The following is a 16,831-nucleotide window of genomic DNA, read 5'->3' as shown; positions in this document are numbered from 1 at the left end:
TATACTCATCTGAAAAAAAAACAGCACCTTTTTAGTTATTTTATGCAAGCAATAATTACTCTAAATGACAATTTTATTTAAAACTTAGATGAAATGTCAGAATAAATCAGAGTTATGCTGTACTCAAACACTCAACTCTAAATCATAAATCTAGAGAAAATTAATTTTCAAGTCGCCGCTTATATTTTTCCTTGGCTATAGAAATTTGTTAATACATTTTTTTTTTTATTGTACGATGATCTGATAATATTCCACATTTCAATTTTTGGTCAGAATAACAAATATTTTCATTTGTTGTGATTGAAAATTTGGGTTACTCCACCAAATATTGCTTTCCTAAAGGAACACAATATTTTTTTTTTTGGAAATATGCTCAATTTATGGCCGACGCAGCAGGTAGTGCTGTCGCCTCACAGCAAGAAGGTCGCTGGTTTGAGCCTCGGCTGGGTCAGTTGGCGTTTCTGTGGCGTTGCTTGGGTTTTCTTTGAGATCTCCGGTTTCCCCCACATTCCAAAGACATGCTGTATAGGTGAATTGGGTAAGGTAAAATTGTCCATAGTGTATGTGTGTGTGAATGAGTGTGTATGTGTTTCCCAGTGATGGGTTGCAGCTGGAAGGGCATCCGCTGCATAAAACATATGCTGGATAAGTTGGTGGTTCATTCCGCTGTGGGGACCCCAGATTAATTGAGGAACTAAGTCGAAAAGAAAATGAATGGATGAATGAATGAATGCTCATTTTACATATTTTTGAATCCATTCAGTCGAGTGCAGGGTCTGACAGAAGCACTTTTAGCTTAGCTTAACATAATTCATTAAATCAGATTAGACTTAGTATCTCACTTGACAAGAGTTTCAGTAATTTTCCCATTTAAAACTTGACTTTTTTGTAGTTACATCATGTACTAAGACCGACAGAGAATGAAAATAGCTGTCTTTTATGCCAATGTGGCTTGGAAATATACTCTCATTCTGGCGTTACAATCAAGAAATTTTACTGCTGTTCCATGATGCAGCAGGCACAGCGATTTCTTGATTATTGTGCCAGAATATTTGTGCCAAAATAATTAACTACAGTAAAATAGTAACTACAGAAGAATCAAGCCTTAATTAGGAAAATTATCGAAAATCTGGTAATTTTTTAAACGAGATGCTAATGGTCTAATCTGATTCAATGATTTGTGCTAAGCTAAGCTAAACATGACCCATGGATCAACTGAATGGGCTAAAAAATGGTAAAACTCACAACTTAAACAGTAGGAAAGTTCTAAGGATACTGTATATTGTGTGTACTGTGTACAATACTGGGTATTGTCTAAAAATATATATAAGCATCTGAAAAACATAGCCATTTTTGTTATTTTATGCAAACAATAATTGCTCTAAATCAGAGTTGCTTAACCACGTTCCTGGAGGATCACCAACACTGTTTTGGATGTCTCCTTTGTCACATTATGAGTCAGTCTCTGCTGATGATCTGGATCAGGTGTGTTTGGTTAAGGAGACATGGTAAAATGTGCAGAGCTGCTGGTCCTCCAGAAACATGGTTGAGAAACACTGCTCTAAATTATTTTTTTTAACTTAAAATTTGGAAGACACGTCATTAGCAGTTTACAAAATATAACAGAATTATGCTGTACTCAAACACACAACTCTAAATAAATCTCTAGTAAATCTAGAGAAAATGAATTTTCAAGTCGCTGCTTATATTTTTCCATAGCTGTATAAGTCATGCTTCTTCCCACATCACTGAAAAACCCATAGCTTCTTTTTAAATAATTTCTCTCCTCAAAGAACATGAATTAATCTGCCTTTTCAGTATTAAACGTGTTCCTGCTCTGATATGAGGGGATTGACAGAGAGGTGTAAGAAAACATTGACCTGCAGTGTGAAGCTCAGCTGATAAAAGTTCATGAAAAGCCAGATACCTCGGATTATCCTTGTCTGTACATTCGCTCCTCGTGTAAATATGTGGATGTTTGAATGCTTGCTCGCATGTTATGAATATCCTATTCAGACGGGAGAGCGATGCAGTTTATGTTAGGATTAGTCTCAGTTGTGCTGGTAATCATAATTAATATTGTAATTTCAATCGCTCTCATTTAGAAGCTCTGACATTTGACATAAATACAGCAGAAGGAACAAAAATATTTTTCACCTACTGAAAATCAAAACTAAGTAAATATTTGGTCCTGAATTGGATCCTGAGTTTGAAATACTATTGTATAAAAGTCAACTCTCATGAGGTTGTAGTGAAAATCTATAAGTTAAATAAATTGAAGATAAAAAAGTTAATTATGTAGAATATTTAAACAATATTTATTTGTTTTATTGTTTCCCAGTATTGGGTTTGTAGCTGGAAGGGCATCCGCTGCATAAAACATATGCTGGAATAGTCGGTGGTTCATTCCGCTGTGGTGACCTCTGATAAATAAGGGACTTAGCCAAAGGAAAATGAATGAATAATTGTTTTAATATTATTTTTTGATTATTATTATTATTCATTCATTTTTTAGCTTAGTCCTTTTATTAATCCAGGGTTGCCACAGCAGAATTAACCGGCAACTTATCTAGCATGTTTTTACGTAGGGGATACCCTTCCAGCCGCAACCCATTTCTGGGAAATATCCACACACACTCATACACTACAGACAATTTAGTCTACCAAATTCGCTTGTACCGCATGTCTTTGGACTCTGGGGGAAACCGGAGCACCCGGAGGAAACCCACGCGAACGCAGGGAGAACATGCAAACTCCACACAGAAACGCCAACTGAGCCGAGGTTCGAACCAGCGACCCAGCGACCTTCTTGCTGTGAGGCGACAGCACTACCTACTGCGCCACTGCTTATTATTATTATTATTATTATTATTATTATTATTATTATTATTATTATTATTATTATTATTATTATTATTATTATTATTATACTACTCTAAAAACCTTTAGAAAGCAGACTGGAAATTAAATTATGTAAAAAAAAAATCAAGTCTACAAAGTCTGAATGATATTAATATTTAATATTCATTTATATCTACTGTATATTTTTTATTATATTTAATTTGGGAATGTACTAAACTCAGCCTAACCCACGTGAAAAAATACTGTAGTAATTTATAGTAAATACTGTAAAATACTGTGTTTTGCTGTCATTTTAGTGATATGGTAATACCTGCTCATAACAATGTGTTGAAACATACTAGCATTGTGCTAAAATATCAAACAAGAGAAAAACTACAGTAAATTATAGTAGTGTTTTTTTAAATCATATTATAGTAAAGAGTTTTACAATGTATATATTATAGTTTTAAAACTCTTTGTTAGAGCGTCAAGGTGGCGTAGTGGGTAGAAACAGTAGCCTCACAGCAAGCAGTTCGCTAATTCAAGCCCCGGCTGGATATGTTGGCGTTTCTGTGTGTAGCTTGTTTGCATGTTCTCCCCGTGTTTACGTGGGTTTCCTCTGGGTGCTCTGGTTTCCCCCACAGTCCAAAGACATGTGGAACAGGTGAATTGGGTATGCTAAAATTAACCGTAGTGTATAAGTGTTTGTGAATGAGTGTGTGTGGGTGTGTCCCAGTGATGGGTTGCGGCTGGAAGGGAATCCGCTTTGTAAATCATATGGCGAAAAAAAAATGAAAGAATGCATGAACTCCTTGTTACGGCAGCACTGTTGCTCAGTAGTTAGCAATGTTGCTTCTAAGCAAGAAGGTCGCTGGGTCAAGTCCTGACTGAGCCGGTTGGCATATTTGTGTGCAGTATTCTGTCCTTGTCTATAGTTTATGAGTGTGTGTGACTGAGTGTGTATGGGTGTTTCCCAATACTAGGTTGCAGCTGGAAGAGCATCCGCTGCGTAAAACATATGCCGGAATAGTTGGCGGTTCAATCCGCTGTGACAAACCCTCATAAATAAGGGACTAAGTCAAAGGAAATTGAACGAATCAACTCTGTTAGTGATACAACATACTGTTGTAATGTTGAATAGTCAACTAATAAACTAACAAATACTCTAGTATACTTCAGCTTTACTACAGTAAACTGTGGTGTATTGCAGCATAATTTGCATAGTTATAGGAGACGTACTACAGTATTGGGTAATTTGTTTATACTGCTACAATTGTATTACCATAGCAACTATAAAGTTACTACAACAGATTAAGTCAAGTAATTTACTATAGTATAGATCAAAACACTGTAGTGTTTACTATAAATTACTATAGTATTTTATTTCTTTTGGGAAGGTCTGCTAATTCTGCTCCACTACTTGCAATAATCCTGATTGCAAAAAATAAGCAAGTTTCCAAAGGTTTCAACAAACACATAGTCCCACAGCCCCAATGTTAATGTTAGCAACATTTTAAAACACGCTAGCAATTTGTTACGACATGCTAGGAATGTGCTAAAGCTTGTTACGGCACACTAAAAGGCACATTTCACTTTTAAGGTTATGGTGTAAATTAAACAGCCTTTCCAAAACCTTTTCAATACCTAACGCAATAACACACCTCACACAGATTAAGCTGGAGCTCACCGTGTTTATTTATACTCATGCTCTTTTTTTGCCAGGATTTAAGGCATTTTGCAACCTTTGGGGTTTTGAAACAAAGCTAGCGAATAGAAAAAAGCATCCCTCCTTACCCTAAACAAATAGAGCAATGTTAAGTGTTGGGAGTAGACGCTGGGCAGCAATAGCTTTGTGAAGTTGTGCAATCGAATTAATAGCACCTCTGCACAATGCCGCCCACCAAATACTGTGACACATTTGCTTTGTTTCTTCGCTCACTTCAGATCTCACCTCATCACATATGTGCCTGTAAACCTGAACCACCACAGATCCCCTTGGATCCCATTTCAACATTAAATTAGGTTATGAGTTTTATTTATGAAGTCTGACTGTCGGTTCCAGTTAAAGGCATGGTTCATGTGAAGGAAAAAGCATCTGAAGATAACAGATCACTGTTTAGCTAGCCGCATGCTGCGAGTGAATGCAAATACAGGATGAATTAGCACATCGCTACACTTTCCTGAGCAGACATGCCATCCATCAGAGGTGAAGGTCAACCAGTAGGCAGAGAAAATCCTTTGAGGAAATTCTCAATTCAGTTGGCACGTCTCTATGTGTTATACATATTTCAGCTGCACCCTAAAGTTTCATTGCTCTTTCGGAGCTTAGAAAATCAAATTGAGCTCTAGTGTCTCACATATTTCATTCGTAGAAAGGAAACACTGAAACAAATGGCACACGGTAATATTGCAGCATTATAAAAGAACCCATAGATCATTTTAGAGATGGAAGAATTAGATGAGAAATGAGCTCACAATGAAATCTCTGCTTTATCATTTAAGAGTTTGTGAAGCATTAAGCATGCTAACAGTGTGCTAAAACACTGTAGCAATGAGCTAAACGTGCTAACATTTTGTTACATGTTTAGACAGTCAATTTAGTGGTAAGATAAAACATGCTAGGGTGACACGGGGGCTCAGTAGTTAGCACTATCGCCTCACAGCAAGAAGGTTGTTGGTTCGAGTCCTGGCTGGGTCAGTTGACATTTCTGTGTGGAGTTGCATGTTCTCCCTTTGTTTGCATGGGTTTGCTCTGGGTTTCCCCCACAGTTCAAGACATGCAGTATAGGTGAACTGAATAAACTAAATTGGCCATAGTGTGTGAGTGTGTGCATGTGAGAGTGTATGGGCATTTCCCAGTACTGGGTTGCAGCTGGAAGGGCATCCGGTGTGTAAAACATATGCTGGATAAGTTGGTGGTTCATTCTGTTGTGGTGACCTCTGAATAAAGGGACTAAAGGCTGATTTATACTTCTGCGTCAAACACCGGCGTATGCTACGGCGCTGACGCATAGCCCTTCGCCGTGGCCATAGCCGTCACTGACGTCCACCTCTCAAAAAATGTAACTACACGTCGCAACGACGCGTAGCGTAAGCTCTGTGATTGGTCGGCTTAGTAGCACTGACGAGTCTGGGCGGGACCGAGAGCCGCGCGAATGGCGCGACGCCGCGCAAGCGATTGTTTACATGTGTGGTGTACCGTGAAGGATCCGGATGGAAAGTTTTGTTTTGTGTTTACGTCATAGTTAAAGTTGTTGCACGTCCGCCGGTTCCTGCCTCAAAATGAGCGAGTTTGAGCCACTTGTACATCCCGGAAGTGTTCAGGAAAAGCAAAAAAGTAGCGAAGAAACTCGACACAGAGGAACATTAACACCTCACTGCCAACTAGCGTTTCGGAAGTGTTAATGCAGACCAACAGAGACAGCGCGCAGAAGTATAAATGCACAGCTACGCACGTTGCATGCGCCGTGGGTTACGCCGGTCACCTGACGCAGAAGTATAAATCAGGCTTAAGCTGAAGGAAACGAATGAATTAATAAAACATGCTATTAATGTGTTAAAACATGCTACTAGTGTGCTAAAATATCCCTCATGGAAAAATAGTAAAGTTATTTATGGTAAATACTATAGTTTTTTAAACCATGCTCTAGTAAAGTATATTATACTGTATATATTGGTGTTTACAACAATTATTAATGAATTCTACAGTATAAAGTATGAACGATACATGTTTTAGGACACTGTTTGAACAGTATGAACGATATTGCACAGGTAAACTTATTATACTTTAGATTTTAAGTTGTAGAAAACGGTACAGCATTGTCTTTTTCTGTGTTAGTTTTTGTATTACCACAGGAACTGTAAAATCACAACAACAAATTCGAGTACTTCACTATTGTACAGTTCAAAAACATACATACTTGTATAGTATTTACTAGATATTACTATAGTTGTTTTTTCAGGAGAGATGCTAAAAATGCTAAAGATGCTAAAAATATGTGTTTGGAATTTGTTGCAACATACTAAATATATGCTAAATGTGTTTGGAACTAATGAAAACATGGTAAAACTGTGGTAAAATATGCCAGCAATTTGTATCAGCATGCTAGCAACATGTTAAAGCTTGCTAATATTTTGATAAAGCATGTCAAAACTTTAGTAAGGGCTAAGCTAAAATATGAATTCAGTGCGCTAAAGCATGCTAGCAACATGTTGAAACATTTTATATTTTGTTTAAGCAAGCAAAGAAATGTGTTAAACATGTAAGCTACATACTAAATGCATTAACAATGTGCTAAAACATGCCAGCATGTTTGTAAAACAGAAATATTGTAACATGATAAAGGATTTGCTCTCTGTTTACCAAATGTATGGCCTTTAAACCTCAATATTTAAATGTTTAAACAATTTAATAAAACATGTTAACTGTGTGCTAAATATTGTTAGGGACAAGCTAAAATGTGATTTCAATGGCCTAAAATATGCTAGCAACATGTTAAAACATTGTATATTTTGTTTAAGCGTGCCAAGAATGACATGTTAGCTACATGCTAAATGCATTAACAACATACTAAAACATTCCAGCATGTTGGTAAAACAGGAATATTTTAATGTGATAAAGGATTTGCTATCTGTTTACCAAATGTTTGGCCTTTAAATATCAAAATTAAAGTATTTGATAAAACATGTTAACACTGTGCTAAATATTGTTAGGGACCAGCTAAAATGTGGTTTCACTGCTAAAACATGCTAGCAAAATGTTGAAGCATTGTATGTTTTGTTTAAGTATGCCAGGAATGTCCTAAACATGTTAGCTACAGCTAAGAGCATTAACGATGTGCTAAAACATGCCAGAATGTTTGTAAAACAGAAATATTTTAATGTGATAAAGGATTTGCTATCTGTTTAGTAAATTTTGCCTTTCGAACCTTAAAATGTAAATATTTAAACTACTTCAAACTGTAACTTTCAAGCTATCAAGTCAGACTTTTTCAGGCCAACATAAAATCTGTCTTGACAAACCTTTTATCAAGTTATCCTTGTGATGCATTGCACATGAAACATATCAAAAGTGCCATGGAGATTTATTCATGTGACCTGTTATATATTAAGATTTTGGTCAGGCACTTCACAGAACCACCTGAATTTGTTCTTTCTTCTTGCATTGACTTGATAAATATTCAACATTCCTAGTAAATAACATGGAAAAAAAAGCTGTGTGGTCATGTTAGGACATCTATATAAGGCAATCTTTAAAGTCTAGGTTCATACTTGTGTATTAAACTCCTAACATAATTAACTTAAATAGACCCTGTTCCTGAATCTGTTTCTTTGTTTACATTCATTTTAATGTTTCAAGCTGTATTGCTAATGCTAGCACTATCATTCCCATTAATCTTAATGAGTGAGTTAGGTTCAGACTTAATCTTTAAGGACACATTTTGCCTCTAACTGTTTGCTTGGAAAGCCATACCCAGACAAGTAAGCAGAGTTGATTGAGGGAACATGTCATACTTGAGTGAATTGTGTTATGCGTTTTAGTTTAGTATGTCAACAAATTAAGTTTGCCAGCTGCAGGACCTATTCACATGGAAATTTGTAAATCATACTCTGAATATCAAGGCCCTGTGCAGTGTGCACACAATTTTCTATGGAGTTTGGCTGTATATTGACATGATAACGCAGTATCAAATCAATGAAACAGAAACTTTTTAAAATCCATGTCATGGTAAAAGGTTTCAAAAATGCCAGGGTCTGTGTAGTCGGTGAAAATTGAGTTTTTAGCTTGTCCGTAAAACTATTTCCTTTGTGTGATATCAGATTGTGTGCCACAATCTCCTCTGTTTACAAGACATGATTCTGTGCAATGGCCGACGACATAAACATTCTAATAATTCTTGCAACATGTACAGTATACTGATTGAACAATTATCGATAAATATTATTATCTATAATAAGGCTTTTTTTGAGGCTTCTGATTGGCAAAACCTGCAAAAACTGTTACTATAACAAGTATAACAATAAAAATACTTAATAGATTTAGCTTGATGTTCAAAGTTAACAAATGTTTCAATCAAATTCAATATTGATGTTAATATTAGTTAAAAAATCCAGATCAATTTTATTTATTTATTTATTTTTTTTACTCCATTTAAAAAACTGATTATGACATGTAATCAGATTACTACAATGATTTTAACATGTTAGGTATTGACTAATAAATTAACATTACCTAAGATTAATATAAGCTTTTGTACATATAGTTTTTTATTGTGAGTTTAGTTCAATTAACTAATCTTTACTATTGGAGCCCTATTGCACAATGCATTTGACTGCAGTTTCTATGCCCAGTTTCTTTTCACACTAATGATATTTACTGGTACATATTATCAATAAGTAAAGAAATGTGTTCATATTTTAGTGCAGCCTTCCCGTGGAACTGTACAAGACAGACTTGCATCTAAAATGCACAGCAAAACATATCCTAAGTAACGTATTTCAGATTTAAATCTAGACAGCATCCTCTAGTGGATTTGCTATCCGAATCATGGTGGTGGTGGCAGCATCATGCTGTGGGGATGTTTTTCAGCAGCAGGAACTGGAAGACTAGTCAGGATAACGGGAAATATATATGCAGCAATGTACAAAGACGTCCTGAATGAAAATCTGCTTCAGAGTGCTCTTGACTTCAGACTGGGGCGACGGCTCATCTTCCAGCAGGACAATGACCCGAAGCACACCGCCAAAATATTAATGAAGTGGCTTCAAAACAACTCGGTGAATGTCCTTGAGTGGCCCAGCCAGAGCCCAGACCTAAATCCTATTGAACTGAAAATGGCTGTACACCGTCGAATCCTATACAACCTGATAGATCTTGAAAGGTACTGCAAAGAGGAATGGGCAAAAATTCCCGAAGGCAGGTGTGCCAAGCTTGTGGCGTCATATTCAAAAAGACTTGAGGCTGTAATTGCTGCCAAAGGTGCATCAATAAAGTATTGAGCAAAGGCTGTGAATACTTCTGTACATGTGATTTTTCAGGTTTTTATTTTTAATAAATTTGCAATCATTTGAAAAAATCTGTTTTCACATTGTCATTATGGGGTATTGTGTGTAGAATGTTGAGGAAATAAATTAATTTAATCCATTTTGGAATAAGGCTGTGACATTAAAAAAAAAATGTGGGAAAAGTGAAATACTTTGAATACTTTCTGGATGCACAGTATATACACGCTTACAATGTGCTAACGGAGTACCTTAAATGTTGTGTTAACAACCAGCTAAAGCTAGTAAAATAAAAAAAATATATATATATTTCGAAGCCAATTTGTTTTGGTCTTTTGGATTGAGCAACAAAAATGACCCTCAAATTTAAAATCAGCATTCACTTAAAAATGCTGGGTTCCACACATTTCGTTCATGTTGTCTCAACACAAATCGATTAGGCCAACTTACAAATTTAAGTGGTTTGAACATAAAACAGCTCAATTAAATTTATTTAATAAGTAGTTTGAACATGGAGCAAATTTATTAATTAAGTGTTTTTAAATAATTAATAAACCAAAGATCAAACAACGTGATTCTCCAAGTGTGCTTGGGCCCAAATAACTGCTGCTTTTTGTGATCATTTTTGTAAAAATCACATACAAAAATCTTTTTGGGTCAAGATAACCTTATCTATTTGTGTACTCTTTGTGTGTGCGTGTGTTTATATTGTGAAGCTCTCTTTAAAACACATGCAGTGACTTTAAGAAGGGCACATTAGGACAGGGCTGTTCTTATAGCTGAAAGAGAGAGCTGAGCAGAGCTTGAGAGGTGATGATTCACACACACACACACACACACACACACAAAAACACACACTCATTCGCACACACACACGCACGCACGCACACAGTGTCATGATGAGTGTTGTAGAGTTGTGATGCATTTGGCTGTTGGCTGAAGGCAGCAGATGGGTCAGCAGAGGATCCGTGTAAGCACTTCCTACTGCTTCTCTCTGGCATTAATGAGAAAACCACTTCAAAACAAACTCAAGCTCCTTTTTTAATCTGCTAATGGCAGCATTGGTAGCAGTGGCCAAGGAAAACTCTGTCAGGATGAGTTAGTTTAGTCCTGCTGAATTATGTGGAGACTTGTAACTTATGGAATCAGATAAGTCTCAAAAGAAATTCACGCAAAAGACACAATGTACACATGCGTAGCCAAATTCACGTGCGTAAAATATTTATTTATATTCACAAAAAAATTTCACGTGCACAAAATAAAAATACATTTTCATAAAATACGTTTCACAAATGCAAAACACCGTTTGCAAATGTATAAGAGTGTACACAAAGTTTTGAATGTTTAAAACTTGCGAGTTTATCCTGAATGAGAATGTGCAAATCCTCTTTCACGTACGACTCCCCCTGGATACGTGTGTGTGTATTTTTGAGACTTTCCTGCCAGAGTCAGGGCTACTCGTACCTTTCAGCCAATCAGATGAGAGCCGTATTCAATAAAACCAGTCTGCGCTTCTTTTGCGCAGACTGTTCCTCTCCAGCAAGGCGAACGGAGTTCGAGTGTAAATGCGAGAGTGTATAGATGTTTCCCAGTACTGGATTGCAGCTAGAAGAGCATCCGTTGTGTAAAACACATACTGGATAAGTTGGCAGTTCATTCCGCTTTGGTGACCCCTGATGAATAAATGGACTAAGCTGAAAGAAAATGAATGAAAAATTAAGTTATAAAGTACATTGCCTGAAAGTTATTTTTAGGTTATTATTTTTAGCTACAAAATAATGTTCCCAGAACGTTGCAGGGAGATTATTTTTGAAGAAAATAATCTAAACATAATATATAAAATAATATTACCAATAGAACATTCCCCACTGAGAATTTAACTTTAATTGCTTCCCAAACAGCACTATAGCTGCTTTGCTAGGGAAAATTGTGATGTGGCTTTTGAACTGCAAAAACTACTTCAATGAAAGATTCATCAGAGCACTGCTGACAACATGTTTCTGTGGACTTGTATGTTTCCATGTTTCTGCAAGCGTATGTATGGGCTAGAGACATTATGGCTTTCTGTATAAGGTAAAAATTAGCTCTGTGGCAAAAACATGCCAAATAGTTCAATGTCTTGGTCAGGTTTGGTTTTTAATGCTATTGTAGGATATATATATATATATATATATATATATATATATATATATATATATATATATATATATATATATATATATATATATATATATATATACAGTTGAAGTCAAAATTATTAGCCCCCCTTTGATTTTTTTCGTCTTTTTTAAATATTTCCCAAATGATGTTTAACGGAGCAAGGACATTTTCACAGTATGCCTGATAATATTTTTTTTCTTCTTTTTTGTTTTATTTCGGCTAGAATAAAAGCAGTTTTTTATTTTTTTAAATCCATTTAAGGTCAAAAATATTAGCCCCTTTAAGCTATATATTTTTTCAGTAGTCTACAAAACAAACCATCTTTATACAATTACTTGCCTAATTACCCTATCCTACCTAGTTAACCTAATTAACCTAGTTACGCCTTTAAATGTCACTTTAATCTGTATAGAAGTGTCTTGAAAAATATATAGTAAACTATTATTTACTGTCATCATGGCAAAGATAAAATAAATCAGTTACTAGAAATGAGTTATTAAAACTATTATGTTTAGAAATGTGTTGAAAACATCTTCTCTCCCTTAAATTCATTTGTAATTAATTCAGGGGGGTTATTAATTCTGACTTCAGCTGTATATAGAGTGCTCAGCATAAATGTGTACAATCCTTTTACATTTTTTTAACCTTTCCTCAAGAATACAGGTAATATTTTTTGGTGCATTTATAGAAAACAGTTTTATTACATTTTAATTATTATCATTATATTATATTATTGTTATATTATATTATATTATTATATTAGTGTGTTTTATTTGATTTATTTATATCCATTAAAATAAGAGTTTAGTCATTTAATGCATTTAAATTCAAAGGAGTTATTGGAAAAAAAAATTACAAAATTCTCTTGGTTTTTCTCGTTTATTCTAGTTTAATTATTACCAATATATTTATTTGAGTGTACTCATTTTTGGATTGATCTTAAGTTCTCAGGTTGTTGTTGTAATGGCTTTTGTATAAACTGAAATCATTTGGTGAAGTGGTGTGTACATGTAATCTGCCTGAAGCTACTTCAGTTGTGCTTGATGTCCTTGACAATAACTGCACACATTATAACATTAATTTACCAATCAGAATCACACAACAGCTTCATAGTATAAACATGTACAGTTAGGATCAGTTTTTTTTTAACATCAAATCTCTTTCTGTGTCAGGATTGGCTGCAGACGTATGGCTACCTCCCTCCTACAGACCCCAGAATGTCCATCCTGCGGTCAGAACAGACCATGCAGTCTGCTATTGCTGCCATGCAGCGTCTCTACGGCCTTAAAGTCACCGGTGAACTGGATAAAAACACCATCGAGTGAGTAGCACTTACACTCTCACAGCTTCTCGCTCCCATATTAACTGATTCTGGGTCAGAAGTTAAAGATGATGTTGTTCTCGGGGACTCTTTTAACATCGCTCACTGCGTTTACATGAACAACAAAATGTCCGTAAGTGCCCTTAAGTTGTAGGTATTGACAAAGAGGGCACGACCTCAAAACAGTCACAGGTTTGATTCCCAGGGAATGCAGGAAATGATAACCTGTATGCATTCTTAACCTGAATAGATGACTCTACAAGAGAATTGCATGGAAACTCATTCCCTTAAAACACTTAAGTTTTTACACAAGGTGAAACTAAACAGCCCTGGCTGAATTAACATAGAACTACACACTCAAAAAAAGACTTTTGCTGCTTTTTCTAAATACTTATTCAAAATGAGTTGAAGCAACACAATTATTAAGTTTTTTGGACAACTTAATTCAACTTAATTCTATCCGCTAAAATTTGGAAAACCACTTAAGTTAACCTAATCAATTTGTGTTTACTAAAGGAATTGTGTGTAACCCTGCATTTTTTTGCAGTGTATACACCCTTAAGTCCTATGTTAATTCAACTAGGGATGTTTAGTGACCTTGTACAGAAACGTAAGTGGTTTAAGACAATGGGTTTCCACTTAAGTGCAAGTCGAAATCTGGTCAACTTTTTAAATCAAGTGTATGTCTATATATCTTGAATGCAAAGTCACTTTGGGTTTAACATCCAAATGCACGAATGTAAATTTGAATATGGCTAGATCAACATAAATGTGCTTTATTGGTATCTGTGTTTCCATTATCCACAGTAAAAAGCGGTCCCACTTTATATTATATTAGTCTTAACTAATATGTATTTACACAGGATTTAATAGTTTGTTACAATGTACTTATTGTGTAAATACATGTATTTACTGAGTACTTATGCTTGATTAAATACATGTAATTACATTTGTATTTAACTTTTGTAATTACATTTGTAAATACACTGTTGACCATCCCTTACACCTTCACCCACCCTTAAACCTACCCATACCACCAAACCTGTTCATAACCCAACCTCTATCCCAACTCAAAACATCATAAACACAGTAAGTACAGTGTATTTTTTTTATTTTTTGATGCAAGTACATAGTAGTTAAGGACACTTAATATAAAGTGGGACCTAAAAAGCTATTAGTTACTTTACTTAAAGAAAATAAGTAAACCTGCTGCCTTAAAACCGACAAGCTGACTTTACTTAGAAAAGTGAGTAAACCGGTTATAACTTAGAACTGTTAAGTTTACTTAATTTTAATAACTATCCACAAAGTTCATTTACCTAATTTTAAAGCAACAGGTTTCCTAAAAATTTTTAAGTAAAGTCAACTAAACACATTTTGACCTTAAGGAAAAGGGTTAGTAAGAACTGTTCAATGAGATTTTCTCGTAGGGAAACTAGAAATGGTTTTCCATTGCTGTGAGAACCCTCTTCTGAAACTACTTGAGCCTTTAAAATATAACTACATATGATTATAGGATGCTAGGATAATGGTGATTTCATAACTCTTATATGCTCTCTTTGTTTCCTTTTTGCATCGGCATAGTGATATCACCATAAGGTGAGGATGATTCTTCTCTTGTGATTTGTTACTTGCTTGTGAACCTGTTCTAAATTTGCTGTTCTCTTTTTCTTTCACAATGAAAATGATCTGATTTCTGCATATACTGAGTATATATATATATAACTAAATATTTTTACTCAGTTTTTTATTGATGTAAGTTGAGATGACTTGAAAAGTTAATTCAATTCAATTAAACAAATTAGGGCAGCAAGAATTTCTCAGTGTTTGGGATTCAAAACCACATTTGCTGTACAATAGTGGGTTTTACAATGTAATATTCACTTGGCAGATTATGATAGAGGTTTGAAAACATTTAATTTGCGAGCTGAATCCATAGGGAAACTGACTGACGTGAATCTCAAAGCAAAACAACAAATATGTATCAAATCTGACACAACAAATGTGCAGTTGAGATCCAGTTTCATCTCTCGAACTTTCATTATCCGATAGCAGCTTTAAAACTCATAGGTCTGATATTTGGCATCTCCAAATATTCCTTCTGGCATCTGCCGTATAAACATGGTGGTCCTATTAGTTCTAAATGCAGAAATACAAAATTAAATCCCACCACAAGCATAAATATTGCATGTGGACGAGATGACATAAATAAAGGTTACATTTTGGAACACCTCGTCGAATACGAGAAGCTATTCTGGAAAGATAATTAATTCAGGACATGGCTTGAAATTAACACCTGCCAAATGCATGTGAAAATCATCCGTGGTGGGCAACATACATCAACTCACTAGCCAGTTTGGCAGGTTATGATTCATATATTACATCCTTCAACCGGCAGCTTCCAACATTAGAAAGATGGTGTAAAGAGGGTTGCACACTGCATGAGGAGCGTGAATTTAAAAAAGAAAAGAATTATGATCCTACATGGTGGCCAATAGGGCGGCACGGTGGCTCAGTGGTTAGCACTGTCACCTCACAGCAAGAAGGTCGCTGGTTCGAGTTCCAACTGTGCCAGTTGGCATTTCTTTATGGAGTTTGCATGTTCTCCCAGTATTTGTGTGGGATTCCTCCAAGTGCCCCGGTTACCCCCGGGCTGGATCAAGAACGCATGGATCACAGGACTTATCAAAAAAACATGTAGATTTATTAACAGACACTCACTAGGAAGGACATGGGAAACACTGGCGACTCAGGAACGACATGGGGTGATGACGGACATCAACTGAGAATACAGGACTATGACTCAATAGCCCCTTTCACACATACAGACCTTTCCGGAAAATTGCCGGCAATTTTCCGGAAAGGTTGTATGTGTGAACAGGTCCTTTTTGAAAATACCGGTAAATTCGTTCTGGCTATTTTCCGGAAAGAGAAGTTGTAACATTACCGGCAATTTGCCGGAATGCTGCGCTGTGTGAACGCAGAAGGAAGATTACCGTAATAAGCGCGTGCACGTCTAGAACATGCTGACGTGAGACGTCTGCTTTAGCCAATCACAACAGTCAGACGCATTTACGTCCGCGCGATTTGTGAGAATAAAAACCTTTGAATATTTTTCCAGACACATTTAGCTGCTAGAAGTTAGTCAGATCACGTTTATATGTTCTTCTTTATGCCAACTGTGTAAATAATCATCAATGAGATGCTTATGATAAGCCGCTGTTTGTTTACCTTCAAGCTTTGCGTGTGCCTGTGAAACAGCCTGTGAGCGCCTGCACACGCACATATTATGAACATCTCGACATGCGAAAGTGATCCTGCGAAAGTTGTTCACAATATTAATCATCCACAGAGTTTGTAATTTAGTCAAATGTTTACAAATACAAGCGCAGCCGTTTAAAGCTCATTTGTGGTGAATGATGTCAGAATTTACCGGTATTTTGGAATGGATGTGTGAATGCTCTTTTCCGGAAAATTTCTGTAACGTCCTCACCTGTGTGAACAGCG

The 16,831-nt window shown here is 35.8% G+C and overlaps 1 protein-coding gene across 2 annotated transcripts in view; it reads left to right on the top strand.

Moving 5' to 3' along the window:
• Nucleotides 1–16,831, top strand: part of mmp16a (matrix metallopeptidase 16a (membrane-inserted)) — a 105,825-nt gene that overhangs the window by 21,629 nt on the left and 67,365 nt on the right. The window contains exons 2-3 of one of the 2 annotated variants that reach the window (XM_073940969.1): nt 13,176–13,324; nt 14,909–14,923. In XM_073940969.1, the coding sequence (XP_073797070.1) occupies nt 13,176–13,324; nt 14,909–14,923 (164 nt within the window). The remainder of the gene's footprint in view (nt 1–13,175; nt 13,325–14,908; nt 14,924–16,831) is intronic. The other variant, XM_073940970.1, reaches the window with a different exon arrangement.

This window comes from Danio rerio, chromosome 24, assembly GCF_049306965.1.
Source record: "Danio rerio strain Tuebingen ecotype United States chromosome 24, GRCz12tu, whole genome shotgun sequence".
In the NCBI taxonomy this organism is placed as follows: Eukaryota; Metazoa; Chordata; class Actinopteri; order Cypriniformes; family Danionidae; genus Danio; species Danio rerio.
This window is presented reverse-complemented; position numbering and strand designations above follow the sequence as displayed.